Source organism: Terrapene carolina, unplaced genomic scaffold, assembly GCF_002925995.2.
Source record: "Terrapene carolina triunguis isolate 2854851 unplaced genomic scaffold, T_m_triunguis-2.0 Scaffold85, whole genome shotgun sequence".
Taxonomy (NCBI): Eukaryota; Metazoa; Chordata; order Testudines; family Emydidae; genus Terrapene; species Terrapene triunguis.
Window position 1 is genome coordinate 25,132,582 of NW_020664436.1, and position 22,341 is coordinate 25,154,922.

The 22,341-nt window shown below is 41.8% G+C and overlaps 1 protein-coding gene across 4 annotated transcripts in view; it reads left to right on the forward strand.

Annotated features, from left to right (window-relative positions):
• The window catches only part of GNPAT (glyceronephosphate O-acyltransferase), a 46,903-nt gene that overhangs the window by 2,480 nt on the left and 22,082 nt on the right, over positions 1-22,341 (forward strand). For 2 of the 4 annotated variants that reach the window (XM_026649689.2, XM_026649691.2), the window contains 7 exons: positions 4,646-4,837; positions 8,894-9,070; positions 10,616-10,745; positions 13,368-13,495; positions 13,792-13,867; positions 17,323-17,474; positions 17,568-17,698. In XM_026649689.2, the coding sequence (XP_026505474.1) occupies positions 4,646-4,837; positions 8,894-9,070; positions 10,616-10,745; positions 13,368-13,495; positions 13,792-13,867; positions 17,323-17,474; positions 17,568-17,698 (986 nt within the window). The remainder of the gene's footprint in view (positions 1-4,645; positions 4,838-8,893; positions 9,071-10,615; positions 10,746-13,367; positions 13,496-13,791; positions 13,868-17,322; positions 17,475-17,567; positions 17,699-22,341) is intronic. The other 2 variants (XM_026649690.2, XM_026649692.2) reach the window with 1 other exon arrangement.

The window sequence follows — 22,341 nt, forward strand, 5'->3', positions numbered from 1 at the left end:
ACACACACACACACACACACACACACACACACACACACACCATCCTTAACATGAAGTTGAGCTTGTAGGCGCTCAGCACTTGCCTTTTGTTCCTCATGCCCTGACAGAGTGTAAGAGTTCCCAAAACTCAGACATTCGAAAACCAGGAAGTGCAGCGTTAATGTGGCACTTCCCACACACCCCAACAGCACAACCCTAACTTAGCCCTTATGGGCACAGCAGTAGGAACTAGGAATATAACAGTACCATAGCCCTCAATATACAAACCTACCACTTACACTGTGCCCACCACAACTCCAAATCAGCAATCTTAGTCATACAGTTCCATGGACTATCACCATGCTGTGTGCAGACTATTGGTCTGGGATGTATTGCTGCTGGTCGGCAGATGCTGAGGGAGGTAAGGTACTGAGTTTGCCCTGATGAGCTCCTTAAGGAAGGGATCAAAGAAGTTGTAGCCAAGACTGGGTGGCTGTGTATAGGAGGAGCACAGGGCAGTACTAAAGGCCTAAGACCTTAAATCCCTGTTAGTGAAGTTTTTTGTGTGTGAATTACAGAAGTATGTGTGGACCTGAAGCTCACAGCTGGTGAGGACTATGCTGTAGTGCTGTGAATGAGCATGGAGCACCATCTGGACTAAAACAAATGCAGTCGGGGAAAGGAGAGAAAGTGAGCTCCTCATCTCTCCTAGTCCCGAAGAAGAGTAAAGGGGAACCTCCCCAGCCTCCCATTGCTTCTCACTTGACTCCCACTGTAATCAATCCTCAGCCATCTAGGCCTGTGGCAGGATTCAGAGAAGAACCTCCTGCTGCTCCTCTGCACCTGTTTGGCTCCTGCAGCTGCTTCTCACCTCCCAGGCTATTGGGAGGGAGACCCTCAGCAGCTGCTCTCTGGCTTTATGGAACAGATGGGAGTTTTCTCCTGGCCCCAAGGATGGTCCCGCCGAGTGCAGATTTCTCTGTATCATCTGTGCCTAGCACTCCCTGGTACCATCAGAGTTTGGCGTGTGACGCGAAGACTGCCCTTCCCCACTCCCACCAAAAGTCCCCATGCAAGCGTCCTGGGAATTGAAGATCGGCCCCTTCTCTCCCATCTCCTGGCCATCTATAACAGCAACAAAAGCCCTTTCACTGTGCTTTGTGCTCAAGGAGACTCCCTCTTCCGATATGCCCGGGCACCTGCTGTTGCTTCCTGGCTCTGAGCTCAAGAACAAGTGAAGATTTTCTTACCCCTGTGGTTCCCCTCTTGGCCAGGCCACTCCACAGCACTGTGGAGAGTTTCTGAGGGTTGCTGCCACACTTCACTTTAACATATATTTATGTACCAATATATTTTATCATTTTACATATATTTAATATATGAACTAGCACTATGCTATGCCCTATCCTCACCCCCCTGCTGCTCTCATTTTAGGTCTTGGAGCCCCTTTTATAGGTTCTTCTTTTCCTGCTTTATTTTTGAGCAGGAGGATTGATGTAGAGAGATCAGTGGCATCAGCTGACACACTACACACGCTATTACCAGTCATAGCACATATGTTCTTAGGGCTGGTCTACACTGGGGGGGGGGGGATCGATCCAAGATACGCAACTTCAGCTATGCGAATAGCGTAGCTGAAGTCGAAGTATCTTGGATCGAATTACCTGGGGTCCAGACGGCGCGGGATCGATGGCTGCGGCTCCCCCGTCGACTGCGCTACTGCCGCTTGCTCTGGTGGAGTTCCGGAGTCAACGGTGAGCGTGTTCGGGGATCAATCGATTGCTACCCGCCGATACGGCGGGTAGTGAAGACGTACCCTCTGATTACTTAGGTTTTGTAGCACACTGATCAATTGGAGACTGGAGGGAAAAGCAAAGATTGAAAGTTTTATAATCCTTTTAAATTTCACTGAAAAAAAATCAAGTGTAAGGAACTTTAAATGGCCACATCTGTATTTAACAACTGGTAGAGATTCAGGCTATGTCTACACTGGCACTCTCGTTGTTAAAACTGTTGTCACTCGGGTGTAAAAAACCACCCCCCTAAACGACAAAAGTTTTAATGACGAAAAGCACCGGTGTGGACAGAAATTCGTCAGCAGGACCCGTGCTCCCGGTAACGAAGGTACAGCCCCTCGTTTGAGGTGTTTTTATTTTGTTGCCGGGAGAGCTCTCTCCCAGTGATAAAGAGCAGCTACACAGTGCACCTTACAATGATGCAGCTGCAGCAGCACAGCCATGCCATTGTAAGGTGCGCAGTGTAGACATAGCCTTAATCTACTGTTTTCCCTTTCTTGTAAATTCTCACTTCTCAATTTCTTCTTTTCATGTTTGGTCTTTACACAAATACGAGTTGCTTTGGATAGATTGCGTAAAATCTGTTGCTTTTTTAAAAAAAATTAGATAAGCAGGTGAAAAAAAATTATACTTCTGTTTTTTTTAAGTAAAAAATCAAGCTTTTGTTTACAAGTAGCTTGAATGGCTGAACTTTAAAATCTCCCAGAACTTCACCTTTATGTGCAAGAGTTGTTTGGTAAGCATGATTGAATGGATTTTGAAATAACATAGTAGTGAACAACTGTAAACTTGCTTTCATTGTAAACACAGTAAAACAATTTTATTAGGCTTTAGTTTCATAATTATCTGCAACACTTTAATGTTGCACAGATCTGAGTTATGTAATAGCTGTATAATGCTGCTGCTGCAGATTTTTGTGTAACTATCATTTGGTGCAGTTTAAGACTTGTGGAGTTGTGCCAACACAGTTGTGCAACTCTATAGTGCCATAGCCTAAGGCACTTTGCTTTATTTTTATTTTATGTTAAAAAAAGAGAAACAAAATGCAAAAAACTACAGTAGTGCTAAATTAGTTACATTTTCCTTATTTGCATTCAAAGTTGCAAGAGTAAAGGTTCTAATAGCAAGGTTAACTTAGCCACATCTCACACAGTATTTTTTTTATTACTTTTTAGATAGTAGCTGCCAGCAATCTCAATATAGTTGGGACTTCTCTACGATTTGCACACCCCTGACACATGGTTTCAGTTTTGAACAAAGTCCTGGGGACTATGCCACGTCCATGGCCACTGAAGTCTTGGAAAGATTCCCACTGATTTCAGAGGACTTGAATCAAGTCCTATTTCAGTAGCAGCTGGGGGTTTTACTGCAGTACTGACATAGCTGCGAGTTTGGGATGCATGCAGGAGACTACTGTGCCCTTTGGTATCTCATGTGCCTAGTGGTGTTGGTAGAAAATTTAGCTTCCCCCCTTCCCCCCCCCCCCCCCCGAACAAAGAGTTGACAGTATACACACCTCTGTCAGGTGAGTTTGAAGTTCCCATATACCTGATACAGGCAGAAAAGTTGGGTGCAGGCTATATGGTGAGTTTTGTCGTATGAATAGATATACTATTTTAGTTCCTAAATACAACATGGGAACATTTATATCTCTCTTCTTCAGGCCACCACTGTAAGTTGGACCCATGCCTTTCTAGGTCTGTGAGCTACCTTTGATTGCGTTGACCACAAGGTGTTGCTGTGGTCACTGGCAGGGATGAGTGACTTCTTTTCTGGCCAAGAGAGCACAGAAAGTGGTGCCTGTCTGCCTCAAGGGTCCTCTTGTGTTGGTTGCTGCAGACTTCTATCTCATGATGCTTCTTGCTCAGCATATTTGTGAGGCCTCTGTGGGATACATTGAGGCAACATGAAGTCTTATATCTCCAATGTGCAGATGACTGTCAGTTTTATGTTTCCATTTCATTTGAGTCCAGCTGATGCAGTTAATTGATTTTCTTAGTGTTTTGCTGCTGCTGCTTGAGTTTGGATGGGTTCAAGATGGTTGAAACACAGCCCCAGCAAGACTAAGGGGACTAGCCAGAGCGATTGGTATAGAAAATAACCGTCTCAAATGGAAGACAAATGCCTTTTGTCGTTCAGGTTTTCTTCCTGAGGTCTTGTTGGATCCACCGCTGTTTCAGGATACTGAGTTAATATCAGCGGCCGAAAAACCTATTTATTATTTGTGTTTGGCCAGAGGGAGGTCAGGTCCTTTTCTTTTATATGTGGAGCTTACCATGGTGATCCATGCCTTTCTCACCTCCAGATGGATAAATGTAATATATATTGCATGAGCCTACGCTTTAAGCGCCCCAGAAACTTTAACAAACTGGCCATCGCATTTTGCACCAGGTAAAGGGTGTTTCCTTCAAGGACTCCTTTTACACCTATGTTCCCTGATTTGCATTGTCTTCCAGTTTGATTTTGGGATATAATGTCAGGTGTTAATTTTTATCCTTAGCCTTAGATGGGTTGCATCTTGGATCTCACAGAGATCACCTCATTCCTTGCATGTAATTGCAACAGTTGAAATCAGAAGTGCTTAAGTCACAACCCATTAGTTTAATTAAGAAGATGCTGGAGGCAAGGCGCTTTTGCTGTGGTCCCTGTCGACTTTCAAAGCCCATTTGTTCTGCCAAGCTCTTTTTGGTGGGGAAGGTTAAATCTATGTAATATTTGTATATGCACTCAAAGCATGGGAATTTGTTCAAGAATTCAAATAAACATTGCAAAAGTATTACATGACAGCTGAATAAAGCTTAACTGATATATCTAAGAATACCATTGGCTGGTTTAAGATATGGTCTCATTCTGTCTTTGCATATTGCCAGCAGAAAGAACTCACATCAAAGAAAAGGGATGAGTTTGAAGATATCTTGGAGGAGAGACGGCAGTCCAGTGACCTGCGATATGCAATGAAATGTTACACTCCTGTCATTTACAAAGGACTTTCAGCTTGCAAGCCAAGTGCCATTAAAGATAGTGTTCTGCAGTCTGAGCAAGTTCAGTATGTTATCAAACAGGTGAGACCGAACACGGAGTCTCTAATTCGTAGTAGGTGAAATCCAGATAGACATTGTGTGGGAGGAGGGGAGAATCCTTTTTCTGATCTCTGTCAAACAGGTTATTTGTTGTTGGAAAGACCAGTAAATCAAGAACTTGAACACTACACTTTGCTAGCAGGCAAAATAAATACATTGATTTACCCGCAGGGGTATGGTAGATGATCTCCAAGCAGTGTTTTGATTTTGCAGGCATGCCAGTATGTTGCACTGTTTATCCACTCTGCTTGACTTTTTTTATGGGTCTTGGGAAAAAGCAACATTATGAAATGCATAAGCATAGATTTTAATGTAATTTCCTAGCTTTCTTTAAAGGAGAATGGTAAAAACAAATTGGAATTTTTTTTTTAAAAACAACTGTAACAACTCCTTCCCATCATGCATCATCGTCGTCGTCAGGTTTTGAAGCCTGAACTTTCAGAATTTCAGCACAGCCTGCTACTGCTTGAGCTACAGGACTCACTGCATTAGCTGGCAGCAAGAGAAGGCAGTTATCCCAGACTGGGGTGGGCTGCTGGATCCAGGAGACTGTCAGTGGGAACCTGGCTTGGCTGCCTCCCTCCCACCCCTCCTGAGAAGTGAAAGGAATTCCTGCCCTGTCTGGTGCTCCCGGGTGGGGTAGAACACTTGGATAATGTATTAGTTCCACGGAGGAGATGGTAATAAGAACAAATGGCAATGTAGGGGAAATGGCAGTTTTTAACACTTTATAACTGCTAACCAAACAAAGGGTAGGAATAAATGGTCACTTTTCACAATGGAGAGAGATAAATAGAAGGGTCTCCCAAGGATCTGTATTGGGATCTGTGCTGTTTAACATCTTCATAAAATAATACGTAAAAGGGGATGAACAGTGAGATGGCAAAATTTGTAGATGATACAAAATTACACCAGGTAGATAAGTTCAAAGTTGATTGTGAAGAGTTATAAAGAGATCTCACTAAACTGGGCAAAAAAAATGGCAGATGAAATTCAATGCTGCTAAGTGCAAAGTAATGTACATTGGAAAAATAATCCCAACTATATGTACAAAATGATGGAGTTATCACGCAAGAAAGAGATTCTTGGCGTCATCTCGGCTAGTTCCCTGAAAACATCCGCTCAGTGAGCAGCAGCAGCAGTCAAAAAAGCTAATCGAATGTTAGGAACCATTAGTAAAGGGATGGGTAATAAAACAGGAAAGTATCTAATGCCACTCTATAAATCCATGATATGCCCACACCTTGAATACTACATGCAGTTCTGGTTACCTCATCTCTGTACTTTTTCCATTTCTAATATATTATTTTCTGAGAAGGGCAACAAAAATGGTTAGAGGTATATGGAATAGCTTCCATATGAAGAAAGATTAAAAAGACTGGGATTGATCAGTTTAGAGAAGAGATGATTAAAGTGGGTTATGAAATAGGTCTATAAAATCATGAATGGCATGGAGAAAGTTAATAGGGTAGTGTTATTTACCCCTTAATGTAACACAAGAACTAGTGGTCACCTGATGAAATTAATAGGCAGCAGGTTTAAAAGAAACAAAAAGAAGTACTTCTTCACACAACTTGTGGAACTTGTGCCAGGAGATGTTGTGAAGGCCAAAAGTATAACTGGGTTCAAAAGATAATTAGATAAATTCGTGGAGGATAGATTCATCAATGGCTATTAGCCAAGATGGTCAGTGACACAACCTCATGCTCCACGTGTCTGTAAACCTCCAACTGCCAGAAGCTGGGATTGGATGACGGGAGGGATCACTCAAAATTACCCTGTTTGGTTCATTCACTTTGAAACATCTGGCACTGACCACTGTTAGAGACAGGATACTGAGCTAGCTGGACCATTGGTCTGGCCCAATATGGCCGTTCTTATATTAACCCTGCATGGAATTTCATGAGACAAAGAAAATGACCTTCTCTAGCTCAATGGCTTTCTCCCAGCTGCATTTTAAAGGCCTGCTGCAAACCATGGAGCTGTTAGTTTCTTTCTAAAAGATTCTTGTGACTATTTTTATAGTGGAAAGTGTTAAGCAGCTGAAACATAAGGGTTACTTACCAGCTCCTCCTCTAATTTCAATACCATCCCTTCAGGAGGGCAAGCTGCCAGCAATGCTGAAACAAGTGGTGGTGAAGTCCTTGCTCAGAACCCTCCACCCTCTCCAAGCACTTGGTATGTCTCCACTGCAGCTGAGAGCAATCCTCCCAGCCCAGGGAGACAGACTCACACTAGTTCTGCTTGAATTAGTGAACAAAAAATAGTAATATGGAGGTGGTGGCTTGGGCTAGCCACCCAACCTCAGACCCAGGGATCGGTGAGCTTGGACTTGGGCGGCTACCCCTGCTGCAACGTCCAGGTTGCTACTTTAGCATGCTAGCTTGAGCAGAGCTGGCATGAGTCTGTCTACCTGGGCTAGGAGGCATACTCCCAGCTGCAATGTAGACTTATCCTTGGAGGTTAATGATCTTGCCAGTTACAGTCCAGTCTCAAACATTTCTTCTTCAGACTATTGCAAGACGCTCTACTTGGGGCTGTCTTGGGAATATACCTACCAGCTACAGCTGGTGTAGAATACAACAGCCTCCTGTTTGAGTGGAGAAAACTTACTCACTTGAATGAACCACCCCACATCTTTGGAATTTTCTCCCCTGGCAATTTGCTGGAGCTGGTCTAGTAAGTTTCAGGATATGAGCTGAGTTGCATTTGTTTGATTTAGTTTTTGTATGATTTTTGTGGTTTATAGGGTTTCTTGTTTCCTAATTTTATGGAATAAGTATCTAGCTGCTGTAGGAGATATGCACTCTATACCTTAATAATTATTTATTCATGAAGGATAAGAAGTGTGCTGGTATGCATTTTACGAATGAATGAGAGGAAAGTGCCTGCCCTGAATAAATAATAAAAATATACTTCCTGTTAAATATTGATTTTTGTTTGGTGGGGTTAGAGAAGGCAGTAACTGGTTTCTTCTGTGTTGCTAAAATAATCAGGCTTTGCTAGACTTGAAACTATTCAGGATGAAATAAATTATGTAGAGAAGGAAGTTTGAATGCATCAATTTGACAGTGAAATGGCCACTTGATTGGGATGGAGGAGGGTGGGAGAAGAGAAATTTCTTGACTGTTCTAGAAGTGAAAACATAACTAATAAGGTGTACACCTCTCTAAGCTGAGACATGGTTTATTCACTGATGTTCATTGCATCCTCCATGCTTTTATAACATGCATCCTCCTTATTTAGTTGTTCAATCATAAAGAGTATCTTTTAGGTTAAATGTTTTTTGAGTCAATATATTGAATAAGGAGATTTCCACTCTCTAATTCCTTAGTAACAATCTCCCAAATGAAAGATTTGCAACAATTAAAACTGAACATCAATATGCAACATTTGTAGTGATGGTACTTTGTATGCATTTCAGCCAGCCATTGCCAAAAGGATACATTACAAAGAGGTGCATGAGTAATGGAGTTGATATCCCTCCGGTAACTCTAAAAACTCACTCCAAAAGCATTTTAAAACTTTTCTACAAATGTATCTAATAAGAATACTGGCTTTTTAAAATTAACTTTATTAATCAGTGAAAGAAGACCAAAGCATGCATTTGTCAGAAAGGCAATTTAATAAATCCTCTTCTAAAATGTAAGCTTCCTAAAAAAGATACAAATCTAGTAAACGTATATATGCCAATGCATTCTAATGGCTTATTATAAATATAAATACAGCCTTTGTATGAAACTTATGTTTCAGAAGATGATCACTTAAATTACTGTGTTTCAGAGGAGTTCAGGCTTTACTTTTTGTTGTTGTTGTTGAAATAAAACAGAACCAGTAACATTAGGTTTATGCCTGTCATATAAAGCAGAACCCACATTTCCCTAAAATAATGTTTGAAACATTTAGAATGTATTGCATTGCATTGCTTTAATACCTTTCTCTTAGTTTGACAGAATAATAGGTATAGTTTGTGGAACAGTCTTTTAAAAAAAAAATTATGGGAAATAACTTTTGATCTTATTGTTGCTTTTTATTTAGCTATCAAAAGAGATGGGTGAGTCCACTGATATTATACAAGAAGAAGCCATTGAAATCCTGGATGAGATGGGTCACAATTTACACATAGGAGTTATTCGATTTTTTGCTTTTAGTTTGAACAAAATATTTAAACGCCTTTTCCAGAAGGTTTGTGTGAATGAAGAAGGAATTCAGAAAGTAAGTATTGGTATAAAGGCTGACATAACTGGTGGTTATACTACTCACTCAGGCATAGACTCTCAGTCTGTACCCAAATTTATAGCTCCAAAAGATGTAAAGATAAAAAGTGGCAAGGCCTGTGTTAACTAGGATTATCCTTTTCAACAATTAAAAAGGAAGAAACCTAGATGTGAATGAAGAATTCAAAGGAGACTCTAAACTAGTAATTTCAGTACACAAGTATCACAGATTTAAATAATTAATGCATTTTATCCCATTGTGCAGAGCTACTAGATAGGCTTGTGACTGGAATAAATTTTGAAACAGAGAAAACAATAACCCCTAAAGATGACCTACAAAGATTTTTTTTTTAAATTGTGCTTGTACCCTTGATTGTGTATAAAGAAAGGCCTAACAGGGTTTTTTCTTGTTGTTTCCCTGGGAAATTTCAAGAATGTCAAGTCTGATCTTTCCTTACCCTCCCCCATGCCCCCCCACCAAGGACTTGTTGGCAGGCTCAGAAGCTGTGTGTGAGCTTTTGCATTTATTGAAATGGTGGGAGGAATCTTTATTGAAGATTTCCTTTCTCCAGAATATTAATTAGTCTTTGACGTTAAATAGTTAACAAAACAAAGACACCGTCTGTCTAAATATTTTCCTCCTCTCAGTTGTTCAGTTTTCACTCTTGTGATATTACCATTTTATTAGTTCTCTGGTCAGTATAGAGTCTTACTGAACAGGGCCTGAATTCCTAATTAAATTAAATTAAAATAAAATAGCATAAGAGTAACTTCTCTAGGGTGTTTGGGGGATGGGGAAACTTTATGAAAGAAGTGTTGTTTCTAAAAGGCATAAGCCCATTTTTTGTTTAATTTACTTTTAGTAGTAGGCACTAATAAAGACAGGTTCTAGAAGTAAAGTTTGGACCCATGATAAAGTGGGATATGGTCATAAGCACTGAAGAATGGGAAACATGGGAACCTGGTTGGAGTTACACCATGCTGATGGGTATATGGTATGCCTGAGAGAATAAGAAGCTAGCTCATCAATATGTATTTCAAAGAATTTCACTATAATCGATATCAATTATATCTAACTCAGTAAATATCCAAAATATATTAAAGCACTTCAGAGAGGTGTTGGAAGGAATAGAAAGTAAAGGTCATGTTTCTCCATATGTTGTAAGAATGCCCCAAAAATAAAATACTGAAATGTAGTGACTCATTAAGGCAATCAGAACACATGTGAAATGTCAGCAGTCTCCATGACTCATCTCCCACTATCCATGGGTCCTACTAGATTTATGATTAAAGGGGAGTTCTCCTTTGAGAAACTCTACATTGATACGGGGTCCAGTGCTAGTGTTACTGTAGCTCCAAGTTGTCTGTCAGCAAAAACTGAAAGAATTAGACTACTGATAAACACCAGGGCCACCCTCTAATGAAATTCACTATAATGTAAACTTAAAAACAAAAACCATTCTAGTCTGAGATCTTGTTGGAATTTGCCGTGATGGCTTCCATGAAAGGGGTTCCCATAAATATTGTTTGTGTTTGTTCTTAGTTACAACAGGCCATTCAGGAGCATCCAGTTGTCCTGCTGCCCAGTCACCGAAGCTATATAGATTTTCTGATGCTATCTTATTTGTTATACACATATGACTTGGCTCTGCCTGTCATTGCTGCAGGAATGGGCAAGTATTTCTTTTAACAATCCATTTTCAAGATGCAGAGATATTATTATAGCAGGTGCCTGGTACTAGCTACCACCATTAAGGTTGAAACAGTTTCTGTAATAATCCCCCATTTTCATATGGTTAAAACATTCTGAAAAGCTTCATTTGGGCAGATGTATTTGCCCAAATGGTGATTTTTTTTTTTTTTTTTATAGCACGTTTGAGCAAAACCCCACTAACTTCTCAGTAATGGTGGGGGGAAATATTTATTTCACTTTAAAAAGTTGCCATGTTTTTTCCCCATACATGCAGATAATTGAAATGGCTGGATTCTGAAACTTGGTATGTGAATATTACTTACTGAAGAGTACCTACTTGACCAACTTGGGGGGAAAATTGGTTTGGAGGAGGATGATTAGGCATGATTGAATACTGGCAGCTGCATATGTGCAGTAGAACATTTTCATATATCTATTTGCAGTTAGCTGTGCTGTGTGCGGCTTTTTTTTAAGTGCCCCTGTAAGCATCTCATCTTGTAAAGTGCCTTGCACCTTGTGCAAGGTGCTGACTGCTCCTGAGAAAAGTGAGGTTTTGGAAAAAATTTAATCTCTAATTGTGATGAAAATCCAAAATCTTGAAAATTTTTGTACAAATGAAATGCCAAGCTGCCTGGGATCCCTGGCTCCACAGCAGCCCGCCAGGCAAGCTGCTGTGGAGCCAGGGAGCTTGGTAGCTCTCTAGGTGGGTTGCTGGGAGTCTGGGAAGCCCTGAGAAGCAGGCAAGCTGTGGAGGAGGAGGCAGGAGCCTGGAAGTCCTGGAAGCCATGGCTCTGCAACAAGCAAACTGTGGAGAACTGGGAGCTTGGGCTCCCAGGTAGCCCACCAGGCAGGCTGCTTGGGAGTTGAAGGTGGGGGCGGACAGGCGAGCTGGCAGGGAACCACGTAATATTTAATTGGAAACCTGTTCTGATTTCTGTTAAGACTTGTCAAAATCAACACATTCTCACAGAACGTTTTGCTTTTGACGAATTAGCATTTTCCAGCAGAAAAAATATTCCATGAGAGAACTTTCAACAAGCTTTAGCTGAGACCTTATTATGCACTTTTCAGTATGTCAGTAGGTACCAATCAGTCTTAGGGACTTAACTTTGTGCTCTTCACATGCAAGGTGCTGTAGATGTGGCAATTACTTTATATATTAGGTATACACCTATCATTGTATGATAGGTGTGGTACTGTCTTACAAAGTTTTCAAAATTCTGTATTAGCTTAACTTTCCTTCCATTGAAGTTAATGGGAGCAGAGTTAGACCAAAATGAATGCACCCTAAATCACTTATGGCACTGCAATATACACTAGATTCTCAACTGTTTTAAGAACTTACTGTGCCTTACAACACACTAAAGTTTTAAGGTGTGTTAAGCACTAATGGTGATTACAGATTTTGTTCTTTATTAAACCTAAGACATTAAATCCCAAATGGATTTTTAATATGTTAAGATTAGTCACCAGAAATTAAGGTTGAAATTTTGAGCTGACTGTACTGCACGTGTATATGTTCTATTCCTCTCTTTCTTAATGTGTTTTTCTCATCGTTTACTCTGTACTGTACTATAAAGTTATACAAGATATTGACGGCAACCAAGTTCATGTTGCTGTTGGAACTGTAACTTTTGTATTTACTGACTTTGACATTCACTGTGCAACCTTAAAAGGTTCCCAAATATAGTGCGTCAGAGGAAGATTCTAGAATCTAACAGGTCAAACTTTTTTCAAACTGCATTATGTGGCTCCCCAAACAATTCATTGTTATATTGCAAGTGTTCTAACTAACTTGCCAAAACCCAGAAAGGGGTAATCCTGATTCCTCAAGACTAGGAAACACATAACAGCTGTACTTTCGAGTTCCTATTTTCCCTTCCTCATAAAGTTGATGAGCCAGATATCAACTATTGTAAATGGGCCTGGTTTCATTGACTTGACTAGAGCTAGGCCAACTGACATCAGCTGTGGATCTATTAGAATATATTTAAATGGACGTGTTGCTCTCTCTCAGGATTACTGAGGGTTTGTCTGCATTTACTGCACTGCAGTGCTTAATGAAGACACTACCTACACCAAAGGGAGAAGCTCTTCCTATCGGCATAAGTAAGCCACCTCCCCAAAGGCAGTAGCTATGTCAACAGCAGGAGCCTTCCTGTCAACGTAGTGCTGTGTGGGAGTGCAGTCAGTAGAACTGTGTTGCTCAGGAGTGTGGAAAATCCACACCCCTGAGCGACGTAGTTACACCGAGATAAGTTGGTAGCATAGACCAAGCCTGAAACTACTATGGACTTTGAGTCAGTATAACAATGACCAGATTTTCAAGTCTGATCATCTAAATGTCAGAAGAGATCATTGTGACTGTAAGTGCCCCTTTGCACATACAAATGCAGAATTCAAAAACTTGACCCACTGTTTGTAGATTTTTTTGTGTGTGTATGTGTGTGTGGTGCTCGAAAGCTAATAGAAGATATTTTCAATAAATCCCCAAAGGATTAGTCCTTTATGGCAATAGCGGCGGTCAGAGCTTTAGGGAAACTGATTAATATTAGGTGGCACAGTCAATCAATGAGTTTTGTGTTTGGTTTTTTCCCCACAGATTTCCTAGGAATGAAAATAGTTGGTGAGCTGCTACGAAGGTCAGGTGCCTTTTTTATGCGACGTACGTTCGGTGGGAACAGACTCTATTGGGCAGTTTTTGCTGAATATGTAAAAACAATGTTACGGGTAAATAAATTACTGAACAATTTTTTAAAAAGTACATTTTAAAGCATTAGTTGACCTTACTGGCACATGCGTTCTATGAAAGATACATTAAAGCGAAAAACTTTATTTGGTTAATTTAACTATATGCACTGGAGGTGATGGATGAATGTAGGTTTAGTGATGCTTGATGTTAGACTTGCGTGGCTCCCAGCTTAAAATAAGCCTTTTTACTATGTGGAGAGAGAAGATGAAACATTATCATATTGATTTCCCCTCCCCCCCCCCCAATCAACTTATTGTTTTGTTTTGTTTTGAAGAATGGCTATGCCCCAATTGAATTTTTTCTCGAGGGGACCAGAAGCCGCACCGCGAAGACTTTGACTCCAAAGTTTGGTACGTTGGTTGAAAAAGTTAAAATCTTTATTGAATTTGGGGATTTTCACTAGAGTACCTTATTGACTGGGAACATTTCACTTCAGGACGAAATGCAGAGATAAAATTTCTCAATACTTTAAATGATTGCTTCATGGAGCAGCTGGTACGGGAATCCACAAGGGGAGAGGCAACTCTAGATTCACTCCTGAGTGGAGTGCAGGAGCTGGTCCAAGAGGTAACTATAACAGGACCGCTTGGAAATAGTGACCATAATACAATAACATTCAACATCCCTGTGGTGGGAAGAACATCTCAACAGCCCAACACTGTGGCATTTAATTTCAAAAGGGGGAACTATGCAAAAATTAGGGGGTTAGTTAAACAGAAGTTAAAAAGTACAGTGACTAAAGTGAAATCCCTGCAAGCTGCATGGGCGCTTTTTAAAGACACCATAATAGAGGCCCAACTTCAATGTATACACCAAATTAAGAAACACAGTAAAAGAACTAAAAAAGAGCCACCGTGGCTTAACAACCATGTAAAAGAAGCAGAGAGAGATAAAAAGACTTCCTTTAAAAAGTGGAAGTCAAATCCTAGTGAGGCAAATAGAAAGGAGCATAAACACTGCCAAATTAAGTGCAAGAATGTAATAAGAAAAGCCAAAGAGGAGTTTGAAGAACGGCTAGCCAAAAACTCCAAAGGTAATAACAAAATGTTTTTTAAGTACATCAGAAGCAGGAAGCCTGCTAAACAACCAGTGGGGCCGTTTGATGATCGAGATACAAAAGGAGTGCTTAAAGACGATAAAGTCATTGCGGAGAAACTAAATGGATTCTTTGCTTCAGTCTTCACAGCTGAGGATGTTAGGGAGATTCCCAAACCTGAGCCGGCTTTTGTAGGTGACACATCTGAGGAACTGTCACAGATTGAATTGTCACTAGAGGAGGTTTTGGAATTAATTGATAAACTTAACATTAACAAGTCACCGGGACCAGATGGCATTCACCCAAGAGTTCTGAAAGAACTCAAATGTGAAGTTGCGGAACTATTAACTAAGGTTTGTAACCTGTCCTTTAAATCGGCTTCTGTACCCAATGACTGGAAGTTAGCTAATGTAACGCCAATATTTAAAAAGGGCTCTGGAGGTGATTTCGGCAATTACAGACTGGTAAGTCTAACGTCGGTACCGGGCAAATTAGTCGAAACAATAGTTAAGAATAAAATTGTCAGACACATAGAAAAACATAAACTGTTGAGCAATAGTCAACATGGTTTCTGTAAAGGGAAATCGTGTCTTACTAATCTATTAGAGTTCTTTGAAGGGGTCAACAAACATGTGGACAAGGGGGATCCAGTGGACATAGTGTACTTAGATTTCCAGAAAGCCTTTGACAAGGTCCCTCACCAAAGGCTCTTACATAAATTAATCTGTCATGGGATAAAAGGGAAGGTCCTTTCATGGATTGAGAACTGGTTAAAAGATAGGGAACAAAAGGTAGGAATTAATAGTAAATTCTCAGAATGGAGAGGGGTAACTAGTGGTGTTCCCCAAGGTTCAGTCCTCGGACCAATCCTATTCAACTTATTTATAAATGATCTGGAGAAAGGGGTAAACAGTGAGGTGGCAAAGTTTGCAGATGATACTAAACTGCTCAAGATAGTTAGGACTAAAGCAGACTGTGACGAACTTCAAAAAGATCTCACAAAACTAAGTGATTGGGCAACAAAATGGCAAATGAAATTTAATGTGGATAAATGTAAAGTAATGCACATTGGAAAAAATAACCCCAACTATACATACAATATGATGGGGGCTAATTTAGCTACAACAAGTCAGGAAAAAGATCTTGGAGTCATCGTGGATAGTTCTCTGAAGATGTCCACGCAGTGTGCAGCGGCGGTCAAAAAAGCAAACAGGATGTTAGGGATCATTGGAAGGGGGATAGAGAGTAAGACTGAGAATATATTATTGCCCTTATATAAATCGATGGTACGCCCACATCTCGAATACTGCGTACAGATGTGGTCTCCTCATCTAAAAAAAGATATATTGCACTAGAAAAGGTTCAGAAAAGGGCAACTAAAATGATTAGGGGTTTGGAACGGGTCCCGTATGAGGAGAGATTAAAGAGGCTAGGACTCTTCAGCTTGGAAAAGAGGAGACTAAGGGGGGATATGATAGAGGTATATAAAATCATGAGTGATGTGGAGAAAGTGGATAAGGAAAAGTTATTTACTTATTCCCATAATACAAGAACTAGGGGTCACCAAATGAAATTAATAGGCAGCAGGTTTAAAACAAATACAAGGAAGTTCTTCTTCACGCAGCGCACAGTCAACTTGTGGAACTCCTTACCTGAGGAGGTTGTGAAGGCTAGGACTATAACAGCGTTTAAAAGAACTACCATGAATTTATCCAGTTCTAAGTCCATTAATGGCTATTAGCCAGGATGGGTAAGGAATGGTGTCCCTAGCCTCTGTTTGTCAGATGGTGGAGATGGATGGCAGGAGAGAGATCACTTGATCATTGCCTGTTAGGTTCACTCCCTCTGGGGCACCTGGCATTGGCCACTGTCGGTAGACAGGATACTGGGCTAGATGGACCTTTGGTCTGACCCGGTACGGCCGTTCTTATGTTCTTATTGTCTTTATGTGCGGGGAGAGGAGAACCAAAACAATAGAACGTGGGAGAGGAGCAAGGTGGTCCAACATCTTCAGTGACCATGTGTAGTTGTGCGGCACCTCTGCGGGCCACATACAGAAGCAATAGGGTGTGCTTCAAACAGCAGAACATCACACATAAGGTGTGTGTGTGTGAGGTCACACTGCACAGAGGACACCATTTTGTAGGGCAGGTCTGTTGTGGAGTAGACAAATTCAGGAGCTGTATGGAATCATCCTGTAGGCCTCCAGACCAGCCTACTCTACTGGTTAGTGTTGTGTTGTATACATCCTGGCACAAGGGGCTCCTGGTCTGTGACTGCGACTGCTAGATGGTACAGCAATACAAATACTAGAAACGAACAAGATTCCTGGCTCTCACTGCCTCCCTGTGTGGCCTGAGGCAAATCACTTAACCTCTCCCTGCTTCCGATCTGCAATGGGTGTAACAACAGTTATTTATCATCACAGAAGTGTTGTGAAATTTAACTTACGTTTGTAGAAGTGCTGAGAGGTCACTGGATGGAATATGCTATGTGAGTGCAAAGCAGTAGTATTGTTGTGTAAATACAGCACAGGTATTTGATCAAATGTACTTTTCATTTGTATTGTTTTAAAGCACAGACAGCAACTTTGGCTTATGCTTGCATCTGCATAGTGTGAGCACAATGCGTATCTTATAACATAGTTTTTGTCTATTAGTACACAACCAGATGCCTCCTTTCAATTGCAATTTGGCTTAATTTCCTTTCCAGAAGACTCAGAATGTTGTTGTTGTTGTTGTTTTTCCCCTCTCACCCACCTATTTACAGGTCTTCTCAGTATTGTGATGGAGCCATTTTTTAAACGAGAGGTTTTTGACACCTACCTTGTTCCAATCAGCATCAGCTATGAGAGGATATTAGAAGAATCCCTCTATGCATATGAACTTTTAGGAGTCCCTAAGCCAAAAGAGTCTACATCTGTATGTAAATATATTCAATAATAATACAGTGTATTTGCCTGTCTGTATATCCCTGTAATATCAACTCACATTTTTCCCCTCTCCACACTTCAGGGGTTGTTGAAAGCCAGAAAAATCCTCAGTGACAATTTTGGAAGCATACATGTGTATTTTGGGCAGCCTGTGTCGCTCAGAACATTGGCCTCTGGGAGAATCGATCGGTGTCCTTATCGCTTGGTCCCAAGGTACCAGAACATCTGATCTCCCAATAGTTTGTGATCAGATCTATCATTTGTTTGTTTTTTGACTCATGTAAAATAGCTAAGGCTGGAGAGTAGCATTTTTCTTTTCATCTCCATGCTGTGAGCAGGTCAGGTTCTTTCTTTCTCCTCCCCTCTACTTGATCTGATTATTCTGGCAGCTCAGCCACGTTTCTGTAAAAGTCAGGAGGTGGTGTGACTCAAGTGATCAGGTATTTCTGAAGAAGCTCATTATTTGTTTCTTGTTTTGTGAATGTTGTTGAGTACCCTATTCAAGATTATGGTGATGTATGTGCCATGCTAGGCTCTGCCATTGAGAGCTGTCAGTAACTGAAGTATCTCAGTTGTTTCACCATTTCAAATCTTCCCCCCCCCCCCTCCAATTGCCGCCTTCATCATTGCAGACAATGTGTGTCCTTGTGTCAAGAAGTGGTAATTTTCTGACAAGATGAATGGTTTCCCAATTTGATATCTGGAATTTAAGATTTTCATGGCTTTTGTTTGAGGATAGCAGATGTTATAGCCCCAAGCATTTAGTGTCTTTATGAAGCTATTGTTTTAATGGCATTAAGATTTAACAAAATATTCCTAACTGTATTTTTATGAATGTTGCACATGCTGCACTAATATAACAGAAAAGTGGAATACTTGATATAGTATTGTGTTTTCCTACTTCATTTTTATTTGATTTAGAAAATGTTTGTGTATAGTATTGCAGGCAATCATATTATTAACCTTTCATGTCCTTGCTTCCAAAGACTGTCGGTATGCAAATTTTAACAACAGTATTTTGATCCTCAACATGTGACAAAAACTAAATTGCTAACCTCACAATCCTGCTCATTAGGAAAAATCCTGGAAGATAGTAATTCTTCTTCAAGTATCAGAGGGGTAGCCGTGTTAGTCTGGATCTGTAAAAAGCGACAGAGTCTCCTGTGGCACCTTATAGACTAACGGACATATTGGAGCATAAGCTTTCGTGGGTGAATATGACATGCGTCTGACGAAGTGGGTATTCACCCACGAAAGCTTATGCTCCAATACGTCCGTTAGTCTATAAGGTGCCACAGGACTTTTGTCGCTTCTTCAAGTAGCATCCCTCAGAGTGCCTCACATCAGGATATGTTCATGCCCATGCACTTGGATTGGAGACTTTTGTCAGCAGTGTCCATGGGTCTGCACCTGTGCCCTAGACATCCTTGTGCCTAGGCATATAGGCCCTTGTATGAGGGCATATAGGATGGGCATACCCACCATCACTCCAATTCTTTCTCAACCACCTGTAGCTTGAGATGGAGTGTCACTATGTCTGTCAGCTAGCCTCGTGGCTTGCAACGCCTCTCGTTAAAAATTGTCTTAATTTTCTTAGTACTTTTATTTGTTCTTTATTTTTAGCAGTTTGTGCTTTTAAAAGGGGGATTTTCCCCTTCCATTCTGTTTTTTTGCCTGATTTGGGCCTTTATTTTTCATGGGCCTTCATCCGTGGCTAAGTGTGGATTATGCCCAAGACCCTGGGCTTCAGGACCTGCCAGACCTCCTGCTGTTCTTTCCCACACAGTAGCAGACATTCAAGCTGCCTCGGGGAGTCTCTCCTCCTCTCCAAATGTAAGATCTGTTCAGATTTTTAAGAACAGATATGAGAAACTGATGGAGGACAGGCTCAAACTCGTATTTATTGAGCACTTGCGGAGACCCGCAGGATCAGAGTAACCCCTCTGTACACTGGATCCACAAAGAGCCCTGGTGACTGTCTCTACTGCAACAAACAGCAAAAATCCTGGCGGCCCTTCGGAACCATAAAAACAGAAAAGATCTGATTTTCCAAAAAGGGAGAAGAAAAGGGGAAAGTCACCCCTCAGGCTGGGTCTCAGGAGACCTTGCATCCCATTACGGGTACAGCTGAGGCTCCCATCCCCTCCAGTACTGAGACGGCACCAGCTAAGAATATCATGCCGCATATTGAGAAACTGTACCTGCATTGGCACCAGACTCTGTCTCTCCAAGACACCAGGACTCCAGAACCAAAGTTGAAATTGTCATCAGTACTGCCTCCAGCAACCAGAGGTGAAGGATGCCCCGATCATATTTTGGTAACATCTGCAGTACCACCGCACATTCTGGCTCCAAATGTTTCTTAACTGGAGCCCCCAGTACTGTCCAGTTTTTTAACCCAGGAAAACCCTCAGATCTTGGAGGAGCCTGAATCACCATTGCTGAGGGGTACCGAGAGACACTTCACACTGGTATTGTCTCACCTTCCAGAGCCTACTTACCCTATGTTACCCTCTTCAACTGTGTCTCACCCTCTGATACTGCCAGGGCCTCTGGTCCCTCAAAAATTATTTGAGGGTACACAGACACACTTCCGGTCGATACTAACTCAGCACTCTTCTCAAGCTCCAGTATCAAAGCAATTACAGAATCCCTTCCAGGCCCTGATACTGGCTTGACCACCAATACCAACACCATTTTCCCCTCCACTTAACACAGAAGATGACACTTCATCCGATTCAGAAGTGTCTATACAAGGTTCCCCTTTTCAACCTCCCTCACTTGAGGTACACCTTGATGAAAGTCCTAGTAGGGGATGCACCCAACAACCCTGGCAAGGACAACCATTGGGTCCTGCTCCCTTCCTTTGTGCTCCACCACAGTGGGCTTATTGGAACTGTTGGGCCCTTTATGGTGACCAGTTATACACGGCCCCATCTCATAAGAGAGCATGTCAAGAAAAACTACTGCCATCCTTGGGTCCTTCCACACAGCAGGATCTTACAGGGGAGCAAGAGCCAACTGCAGAAGAAGGAGCATCACCAAATCCTTCTCCTCACCAGACAAGGCTCTCATGCCTCCCCCACTGTCTTATGCCGACGATTTCAAGGGCTTTCAGGACTTTATGAAATTTACAGCTGAGACCCTGCACATTCTGTTGGAGGAGGTATAGGAGCCCCAACACTCCTTGCTGGACATTCTTTACACATCTCCTTGGCAAAATTGCCTTACCCATTGATGATACTCTTCTGGCACCTGCATGTTTTGTGTGGCAAATCCCAGCTATTATACTATCTACATGTAAATGGGCAGATAAAAAATACTGCATAGCACTCAAAGGATGGGCATGTCTCTTCTCCCATCCTGCACCCGTCAATGAGTAGAACAGACAACACCGGTTCCGTTCTATGCCTTCCAATAAAGAACTAAAAAGACTTGATCTTTTGGGACAAAAAAGCTACTCTTCTGCCATGCTGCAGTTCAGAGTAGGCAATTACCAAGCCCTGAAGGTGAAGTCCAATTTTTACAAACTATTTCAAATTCTCATCTTTTATTGAATATGTGCCACAGGATCAGAGGGAACAATTTCAAGCCCTCATAACAAGGCCAGACAATTTCCAAGGCATCTCGCCAGGCCTCACTTGATGCTGCCAACACAGCTGCTTGATCCATGGCTACGCCAGTTCATGCACCAAGCTTCTTGGCTGCAGTCCTCTGATCTGCTTCGAGAGGTATAAAATGCTATCAAGGACGTTCCCTTTGAGGGACACAAGTGATTCAGTGATACCACAGATGGCTCCCTTCACTCTTTTAAGGACTCCTGGGCAATGCTAGGACCTCTTGCCATCTGTACACCTACAGCAAAGGGAAAGTACAGTAGATCACAGATGGATCAATGCTGTCATCAGCTACACTACCAACTCGCAAGAACAACTGAGTCCCCCAGGAAGAAACCTAGGTTCACTAGGAAAGCGCCGTCTTCTGTGACCTCCCAGTCAGTGACATCCTCAAAATGACCATTTTGACCTACTGGTTGAGGGTCACCATCTTGCTCCTGCTCCACATTCTACATTGCTCATATCTCCTCTTCACTCTGATGGGGGACCATCTCTCTCATTTTCTGTCTTCCTGGGAGCTCGTCATCTCGGACAGATGGATCTTGGAAGTTGTATCTACAGGTTACTCCATCCAGTTCAGCTTTTCTGCTCCCTCGCCTCCTCCCTCCCCTTCTTCAGGGACTCCTCTCATAAGAGTCTTCTGAGGCAGGAGGTACGATCCCCCTAACACTGGGGCCGATCAAACCTGTCCCACCGGACTTCGTTGGGAAAGGATTCAATGTGATTCCTGGTCCCAAAGAAAAATGGGGTGGAGATCAATTCTGGATGTCAGTACACTCATCACCTTTGTCCACACGCAGCATTACAGAATGGTGACCCTAGCCGTGATCATTCCTTCTGTGGGCCTGTGGGATTGGTTTGTCTCTCTTGACCTCCAGGATGCTTATTTCCATTTAGCCATGTATCCTTCACCGAGACATATCCTATGCTTTGTGGTGGGCAGAGACCACTGTCGGTATCACATCGTACATTTCAGCTTTTTCACCGCTCCAGGAGTATGTACCAAAGTCTTATCTGCCCCCACAGCTCATCTTTGTCAGATGGGAGTAATCATTTTTCTCTACCTGCATGATTGGCTTCTGAAAGATCATCATTCCTCAAAGCTCAGACAGCAACCAGTAGGACATGATCTCTGTTCCACTGATTGGGCCTTCCCCTCAATGCGGAAAAGGCTACTGTCTCATTCACTCAATGAATAGACTTAGTCAGGACCACTCTGGACTCCTGTACTGCCAGAGC